We start from the raw sequence: 9,358 nt of genomic DNA on the forward strand, positions 1-9,358 counted from the left end.
ACTCCCTCTCTAACTAAGTATACTGAACATATTGAATGTTTTTCTCAGAGAGAGAGGAAGAGAGATCTTAGGACTGACCACAATCAAACACGTTTTCATTGTATGAGCATTGAGGCCACTATCGACAACACAAATGTGATGCCATGTGGAACTGTAAAACGTGGGCCTATTAAGGTCTTGAGTCGTGGTTATTGGCTTAAGAGTGTGTGCTATTTTCTCTCCCGTTGCAACGCACGGGCTCTTTTGCTAGTTATTTCTCATGGACCATCTGAAAAATGTATTTTATTTTCCTTGGGCGACATGCATGTGGCCCAATACGTGCATTGCTTATCAGGCTTACACGGAGTAATAAGCCCAAGCTCGCAAGCCCATATTCCCGAAGCTACACCTGCCGTTCCTAGGGTTTTGCTTCGCTAATATTTCACCCAGGCGCCGCCATTCTCCCCCTCCCCCCTTTCCTCACCACCTCCCCCGCCGCAGGAGAAGCAGCAGACGCGCGGAGGAGAGCTTCCAGGCGGCGACCATGGTAACGCCCTCACCTCCCGCCGCCACATCCCCTGATGATTAGCTTTGTTCGTTCGTACTTGGCCGGGGGCTGTGATTACAAAAGAGTGGCTCGAGCGGCATGATTCTGGGAAACCCTAGCGGAACGGCAGATCTCGCGGTGTGCCCCCGTTACAGCAGCGCGACGAGCATCTCTTAGCCGGTTGGGGATGGAAGTGGAACACGAGGTGCCGCCTGACGACGGGCCGTTGGGTTCTTGTGATGTGCGTGCGTGCGTGTATCTGTTTCAGACAGAGGGAGAGAGAGAGAAAGGGAGATGTTTGGAATGAACGGTCGCGTGGGGCTTGGCATCTGGTGTTCCACATCCAAAACCCCGTGCTCGTTTTGCTCGTCGTGCTGCAGCTGCTTTAGCAGGGGTTGGCGTGCTCTTGGATCGTCGTCCCCGTTGGGTTTCCTGCCGTGGTGAAGGTTTCTTAATATACACTTGATATGAGCCTCCAAGAAGGTCTTTTACCTTTTTATTCAGTAAACTGTTGCATTGGGATTTTATCCACATATTGGTTACTGGCATAGGTTTTGATTGGTTTGTTTTGGACTCATAAGGAGCATCAGAGTGCAGTGTGACCTGCTTGTAAGGTTTCAAAGATCAAATCTCGCTGCTGTGCTGTGGAGTACTTTTATAATAGGCTGCACAATTGCTGCATTTAAAATAGGCTCCACAATTGCTGCATCTCCGGTTTGAGTTTTTTTTTCATGACTATGTAGCTCGGCCGATGCCTAGCTTAGCTTTGTTCATTCATACTTGGTCTGGGGCTGTGATTACAAAAGAGTGGCTCGAGCGGCTTGATTCTGGGAAACCCTAGTGGAAAGCAGATCTCGCCGTGTGCCCCCATTACAGCAGAGCGATGAGCATCTCTTAGCCGGTTGGGGATGGAAGTGGAACATGGGGTGCCGCCTGTCGATGGGCTGTTTGGTTCTTGTGATGTGTGTGTGTGTGTGATCTGTTTCAGGCAGAGGGGGAGAGAGAGGGAGACATGTTTGGATTGAATGGTCACGTGGGGCTTGGCATCTGGTTTTCCACATTCAAAATCCCCTGCATGTGTTGCTCATCGTGCTGCGGCTGCGTTGGCAGGGGTTGGCGCGCGCTTGGATTGTTGTCTCAGTTGGGTTTCCTGCCGCGGTGAAGGTTTCTTAAATATGCACTTGATATGAGCCCCCAAGGTCTTTTACCTTTTTTATTCAGTATAAACAGTTGCATTGTGATTCTTTCAACACATTGGTTACCGGCATAGGTTTTGATTGGTTTGTTTTGGACTTGTAAGGAGCATGAGTGCAGTGTGACCCACTTGGTGACATCCCAAAGATCAAATCTTGCTGCAGCGTGGAGTACTGTTAGAATAGAGTACACAATTGCTGCATAGAAAACTTCATTTTCGTAATCGCAGAATTTTGAGCCTATAGTTGAAATGTGATTGACCTAGAGTCTGCTCCCTCCCTGGAGTCTGAACTGGCATAATCATTGTGGGTTAACTCACTGTGTTCTATTTCGAGGTTTGTAATGTGGCTCCCCTGTTTGGCCAGTTCCCCAGATGATTATGTTTGTTCGGTTGTACAAGGCCGGGGGCTGTGATTACAAAATAGTGGCTCGAGCGGCTTGATTATGGAAACCCTAGTGGAACGGCAGATCTTGCTGTGTGCCCCCATTACAGCACCACGACGAGCATCTCTTAGCCGGTTGGGGATGGAGGTGGAACACGGAGTGCCGCCTGGCAACGGGCTCTTTGGCTCTTGTGATGTGTGTATGTGTATCTGTTCTAGACAGAGGCGGTGAGTGAGGTGTTTGGATTGAACAGTTGTGTGGGGCTTGCCATCTGGTGTTCCACATCCAAAACCCTTTCCCTGTGTTGCTCGTCGCGCTGTTGGTGCGTTGGCAGGGGTTGGCGCGTGCTAGGATCACCGTCTCGGTTGGGTTTCCTGCCACAGTGAAGGTTTCTTAGAGCCTGTTTGGGACTGCTCTGCTCCTTAATATTCAGCTCTGCTTCAGAAAAAACAAGCCAAACGGGGTAGCTCTACGATATGCTGCTTCACAAAAAAACTAGAATCTGGGATACAACTTCAAAGTTTTTATGAAGCTCCTGAGAGGGTGCTCCAAAAAAGACTAGAAGCTGGAGTTGGGGAAAAATTACCCACCACTGCTACCAGTAAGTGGATACCCCTTAATTTCTTTCCCTCAACCAATCAAATAGATTCTTTCCACCAAATTTTCTATTCTTAAAGTTGGAGCTAGATGGAAGCCAAACATTCTCTTGATAGTGTTATAGCTTTTGTATGAAACTGCTCCAAAGTGAATTTGATGAAGTGAAGCTGATTTTGATGAATTGAAGCAGTCTCAAACAGGCCCTTAATATACACTTGATATGAGCCCCCAAGGTTGACCTTTTTATTCTTCCAATACATTGGGTGCTGGCATAGTTTTAAATTGGTTTGTTTTGGACTCATATGGAGCATGAGAGTGCAGTGTGACCTGCTTTGTGAGATGCCAATGATCAAATTTTGCTTCTGTGTGTAGTACTTTTAGAATACACTACACAATTGCTGCATTGGAAGCTTCATTTGTATATTCGCAAAATCTGAACCTGTTGTTGAAATGTTATAAATCTAGAATCTATACTCTGGACTGCCGTAATCTTTGTGAGTTAACTCAATGTCTTCTGTTTTGAAGTATGTTAGGTTGCTCTCCTTTTTGGCCTGCAGGGTGCCTTTCTAGTTCACTATAGTTTTAAGCATCTTTGATTTGAGTTATCTTTTCATTATCTGTACGCATGCAAATTGAAAAAATCTGCTCTCTCTGTTTTCAAACCCTCTTAGATTCACCTGGAATTATCCTCACCCCTGCAGGAATATAAACTTTTTTACTTTGGTATTCCCAGAAAAGGTTCTTACTTCTCGAGTATTAAACTAGCAAACATGTTATTATGATTTCAGCAATGAATTGCTATGTGCTTATCTGATGTGATAAAATTCCTGGTCATTTATTCCATAACCATTTGTAGGTGAACGTTCCGAAAACCAAGAAGACCTACTGCAAGAACAAGGAGTGCAAGAAGCACACCCTCCACAAGGTCACGCAATATAAGAAAGGAAAAGATAGTCTTTCTGCTCAGGGGAAGCGTCGTTATGACCGCAAGCAGTCAGGATATGGTGGCCAGACAAAGCCTGTTTTCCACAAGAAGGTATGTCACTGATTTCCGTGGTGACCTTATCTTTGCCTGATAACTCTAGCTACTAGTCTTGTGTTGCTTCTTTTGCATCGGGATGTTCATTATTCTGTTTGTTTCAGGCCAAGACAACAAAGAAGATTGTGCTGAAGCTGCAGTGCCAGAGCTGCAAGCATTACTCACAGAGAGCCATCAAGGTCCTCATGTCTCACTTAATCTGCTATCCCATCTCTTTGCTATATTCTGTTGTGTTCAAATATCTGACGCGGTACTTACATTGTTGCTACAGAGGTGCAAGCATTTTGAAATCGGTGGAGACAAGAAGGGCAAGGGAACCTCTCTTTTCTAAGCTGATGATATCCCTGTTATGTTCAGAATGTTGTGCCAGAACTTCCTACCTGAACAATCTATTATCTTAATATTCTGGCTATAACTCTATGGGCCATGTAGCATATGTTTTGCCTTTCTGTCCAACTACTTTCTTCAGATCCATGAGACAAGTAAAAAAGGTTCTCTATGTGCTCTTGAGTTCGTTGTATTTGTTCTTGATCTTATTAGGATTGTACTCCCTCCGTACCGAAATATATGTGGCTGGAGTAGCTAAAGTTAGCTACTCCAGCGACATATATTTCGGTACCGAGGGAGTATATGCTTCTGGTTTTACGTTTTGAATGCTTGCTCCCTCTCTCAAAATTTATGTTAGGATTTTAGCTTTGAATGCGATTTAGTTAGTATTTTGTTAGTTTGTTACAAAATTGCAGTTCTATGAGGTGCTTCTGAATATGATTTGTTCTGCACAGTTTGGGTGTGGCCACATACTCTGATTGTTTCAGATTCACTCCGCAGGATTTTTCATCTACTGTCGCGGCTCTATTTTGATGGCATCCACGTTCATGTTGGGTTACAACTTTAGTACTCCCTCCGTTTCGGTGTATAAGTTATCTTACTAAAACTAAATAACCCAAAACACTTAGGCATGGTGCATTAAATTTCATCTTGTTTTTTGTTTTTGACATGAATAAAGGAATCAATCAATAAGAGACGTGGGACGTGTATGTTTTTAATGACTAGAGACTAACTAGTATGACATGCAGTGGTTAGTTCATTGCATGCAATGGTATTAATTAGCAAAATCATATTAATTTTTTTGTTTTTCTCTCTGTCTTGGTCACGGTGCACGACCTAAAATGATCTATACATCGAGACGGAGGGAGTAGTGGATTGCAGAAAAGCTATAGAGCATTAGAGCTGACGTTCCTAGGTGCGGAAAACACCCTCTTTAATACACCATGAGGGAACATTCTATGTATAGCATGCCACATCCTATGATGTAGCACAAAAAAAAAAGAAAAGAAAAGGAAGAAGCAAGCATGACAAGGAAAGTAGTGTTCTGCCCTCAAGCTCATTTGAGCTCGGGATAAACAATAAATTTAAAAATAAATGAAAACCATTTTAAAAAATTGATTTTTTGGGTGCAACCATTGACAAAAGTTCTCAATGCTTAGTAAAATTTCCTTAAAAATGAGATTCATAGAAGTCTGAAAAAAACAAAATAGCAATTTTAGAGCCTCAATTTTGTTATTTTTGCTAAGACTTTTACAAATGTTCCTTTTTGATGATTTTTATGAGCACTGAGAACTTTTGCCAATGTTTGCATAAAAAATTCAGATTTTTTTTTGAATGTACTTTTCACCTGAGCTCAAATAATTTATAGCATGTCAAATTTCCGATAAATAGTTTTTCTTATCATGACAAAGAAAAATTCAACATGGCAAATCTTTCTATGATAGCATGAAAAATATATCTACATGACAGTTTGAATGTTTCTTGGGAATCATTTGTTGATGGAACACTCTTCGATGTCATCCATTCAAACGAGCCTCCTCAAGGGTTTTGGGTTGCCTTCCTCATGAATAGTCTGACTAAAGATCCGTAGTCTCGTGAGTCATCATATCTGACGGATTAAACGGTCAAGCGTCATCTTCTATCATTGCAAAACAAGTCGTGTTGCGAGAATTTTTGCAACACATGCTGTGTTGCAGGAATTTTTACAACACGAGACATGTTGCAGATTGCTGCATAGGTCAAGTTGTAGTTGTTTCTTTTTTACAATAGAAGTCTTATTATAATTTTTTTTGCGACATAGATCTTGTTGTAGAACGGGTCATGTGGTTGTCCGTGGGACGTGTGACACAAGGATGGTAGGTTCGTAACACGAACCGTGTTGTACTCGGCCATTTTACAACACGACCAACATTGCAAAACAAGAGTGCGGTATGGAGGGTGCCGTGTGCCGCACGATCAAATATTGACCGGATGGTTGCGGACACGGTCGACACGACGTGTGACACAAGGATGGTAGGTTCGTAACACGAACCGTGTTGCACTCGGCCATTTTGCAACACGACCAACATTGCAAAACAAGAGTGCGGTATGAAGGGTGCCGTACGCCGCACGATCAAATATTGACCGGACGGTTGCGGACACGGTCGACACCTCAATGATCCGTAGGTTGATAGAAAACATTTCCTTTAATGTTATTTGATTTCTCAGTAAAGCTAATTATGGATGCACTTTTCTCTTTCTAGCATGGTTTCAATAGAGTTTTCATAGTAATGAATGTTTCCATCGCATATTTGTTTCCCAATAACGTTACCTGAGTCTAGCTGCTCCTAGATTCTCTGTCATAAGCTAGTCAATAATTTCAAATCAAAATTGATTGTTCGTGGTTTCCATCTAGTCAACCCACCCAAAAACATCATGAAAGTTCTTGTAGATATGGTTGCTCTGGTAGATTTATAAAACATTTCGGAATTTTCTTGACATTGGGTGTGTTTTTAATTTTTCAGTGTTGGTTGTTTAATTACAAACTTGAACTTACTTTTTGAATCGAGGCAACTCACTTGCCTTTTTCGTCAATTAAAGAGCAAGAATTGCATAATTCATCTAAAGAAAGAGTAAGAATTACATAAGTAATTATGATAAACTGGGCTAAAATCGATGCAACCACCCTCCATGTACCGTAATGGAATATGGTAGTCTAACAACTGGTTGACCTGACAAACAAAAGAAACACCACACACCACGCCTAGGAGAGAAGTGCCGACATGATAGCACTCAAGCATCATCGTCATCACGACTTCAAATTTATCATCCATAATCACAAACAACGCACTAAGTGCAATGGTCGTGTGAAGCCACACTAAGAACAAACAAATGACCGGCCACACACATCAACGATGGTGTCGAGGGTGAGCTTCGAAGTAGAAACATAAAAGGCTAGCGTTGCGAAGAATCATCGAGCCGGACCACGTGTCACCCACCGCTCCGATCTCGCTACCATAGTGATGACTCGAGAGCAAGAAACACCGCACATACACGATGAAGAGCCAACTATCACAACACTACCACCACATGCCAGACCATGCTCATCCCATCATCTTAGAGCATTTCCAGCCGCTTGGCCCCGAGCGCACACGGCGGAGAGCGTAGGGCGTCGGTGCTTTTTTTGGTCTCGGAGGATGAAGTTTCCAGCCGCGCCCCAGATTTCGGCCCCTAACGCACAAAAAAAAATCAAAGTTATCTTTTTCACTATCATAAAAGCCACACAAGTTCGGCGATCATCATGCCACAGATCGGCGATCATCATGCGACAGGGTCGACAATCGAACATAGCCAAAGCCCATCGATCAAAAGGGCAGGAACCATAGACGTAGGACTCAAATTGCAGGCTCCTCCGTCGTAGGGCTGGGGAAGGTCGGCGTCGTCGTCGATGGTATGGGCACGCTTCAGTGCTCGACGTCATGGGCATAACATTAGTGCTCGGCGTTGTGGCAGTGGCCACCGCCGATCTCGTCATCTGGTTCAAGATGAGGCCGCGCTCCACGAGGTACGACACCTTCACCTGCTCGTCCATCGTCGACACGTCTGCGCCCATCAGGAACGCTAGGTCGGCGTTTGTGATAGCCTGGCTTATTAGGAATGATAGACTACTCATATCAATAAGGAATTCCTTCTTTTTCGGGAGCCCATTCGAACAGAACTCCCGGGTTAAGCGTGCTTGGCTTGGAGTAGGTCTAGGATGGGTGCGCATGAGTGAGGACAAAGTGCGCGGAAAAGACTAGTATTGATATATGGGGCCAGTCTAGATCCCGCCAGGGGTAACGACCGCCGGCGGGTGCGTCCGGGGCGTTACAAGTTTGGTATCAGAGCCAGGTTCTCGCGGTTACACGGATGTTTGCGGACAGGTGTGCGGTCATGTTGTTCATGACGTTTGTGACCCGTTGTGGCACACGACATGGTACATGTACTGGACTGGATGCACAGACATTTGTACCAAGAGGGAACGCTTCTGTGGCCCGACGAGGACGTCGGTTCCTCTGAGTGGTGGTGTATGTGATAGCCTGGCTTATTAGGAATGATAGACTACTCGTATCAATAAGGAATTCCTTTTTTCCGGGAGCCCATTCGAACAGAACTCCCAGGTTAAGCGTGCTTGGCTTGGAGTAGTTCTAGGATGGGTGACCGTCCGGGAAGTTGATCCCGGGTGCGCATGAGTGAGGACAAAGTGCGCGGAAAAGACTAGTATTGATATGTGGGGCCAGTCTAGATCCCGCCAGGAGTAACGACCGTCGGCGGGTGTGTCCGGGGCGTTACAAGTTTTGTGACAGCCCGATGCCGACGCCCCAGAAGATCCCCCTTTCTTTCCGTTTTCGTCGTGTGTCTATTTTCTTTTGTCGCATCATCATCGCATCATGCGCATCATCAGCATTGCATCGGCATCTCCGTTGCCGCCAGTTTTGAACTTGCATCCGTGTTAGTTGCCGGTTCTCGTCGTTGTCCGTTCGGAGCCCGACCACACACGCACGTGCCCGCGGCATCGTCAAAACCCTATTTTAAAAGTGTGCGTAAAACTTTCTCTGATTGGGTTGAGATTTGACGTGCGGAAAAGACTAGTATTGATATGTGGGGCCAGTCTAGATCCCGCCAGGAGTAACGACCGTCGGCGGGTGTGTCCGGGGCGTTACAAGTTTTGTGACAGCCCGATGCCGACGCCCCAGAAGATTCCCCTTTCTTTCCGTTTTCGTCGTGTGTCTATTTTCTTTTGTCGCATCATCATCGCATCATGCGCATCATCAGCATTGCATCGGCATCTCCGTTGCCGCCAGTTTTGAACTTGCATCCGTGTTAGTTGCCGGTTCTCGTCGTTGTCCGTTCGGAGCCCGACCACACACGCACGTGCCCGCGGCATCGTCAAAACCCTATTTTAAAAGTGTGCGTAAAACTTTCTCTGATTGGGTTGAGATTTGACGTGCGGTCTTATTTTAATATAGGTAGGCCGCCTGTCAAATTTCGTCGCGATCGGAGTCCGTCTCGTAACCGAACGGTCGAGCGTAGCGGCACCGTATTCGGTCTACCGTCGGACGTGTCCCGGTGTTTCAAATCGCGTTGCCGCGCCGCCCGTTTTCCTCTCATCCCCGTCTAGCCCATCTACACAGGTCAATAGTGCCACCTAGCCACTTCCTCCGTTTGTGGTCATCGGATCGCGATCGGACGGACGAGGTCCACCCCACCTTAGACCAACCCTATATAAACTCCACCCCCTAGAGAGAGCCCTCTCACTTCCCTAGGGTTTC

General features: G+C 45.4%; 1 protein-coding gene across 1 annotated transcript; it reads left to right on the forward strand.

Annotated features, from left to right (window-relative positions):
* The first annotated feature begins 369 nt into the window (after positions 1-369).
* Positions 370-4,260, forward strand: LOC123400067 (60S ribosomal protein L36a). Its single transcript, XM_045094465.1, has 4 exons — positions 370-526; positions 3,558-3,737; positions 3,845-3,919; positions 4,012-4,260. The coding sequence occupies exons 1-4, from the start codon at positions 524-526 to the stop codon at positions 4,069-4,071; spliced, it is 318 nt and encodes a 105-aa protein (XP_044950400.1). The 5' UTR covers positions 370-523; the 3' UTR covers positions 4,072-4,260.
* Positions 4,261-9,358: the final 5,098 nt, after the last annotated feature.

Source organism: Hordeum vulgare, chromosome 5H, assembly GCF_904849725.1.
Source record: "Hordeum vulgare subsp. vulgare chromosome 5H, MorexV3_pseudomolecules_assembly, whole genome shotgun sequence".
Classification (NCBI taxonomy): domain Eukaryota; kingdom Viridiplantae; phylum Streptophyta; class Magnoliopsida; order Poales; family Poaceae; genus Hordeum; species Hordeum vulgare.

What these genes read in the sequence shown, in the direction of transcription:
- LOC123400067 (XM_045094465.1), top strand. An exon ending in AGCCTGTTTTCCACAAGAAG is followed by an intron (nt 3,738 to 3,844) that starts GTATGTCACTGA and finishes TGTTTGTTTCAG; the next exon opens with GCCAAGACAACAAAGAAGAT. An exon ending in ACTCACAGAGAGCCATCAAG is followed by an intron (nt 3,920 to 4,011) that starts GTCCTCATGTCT and finishes TTGTTGCTACAG; the next exon opens with AGGTGCAAGCATTTTGAAAT.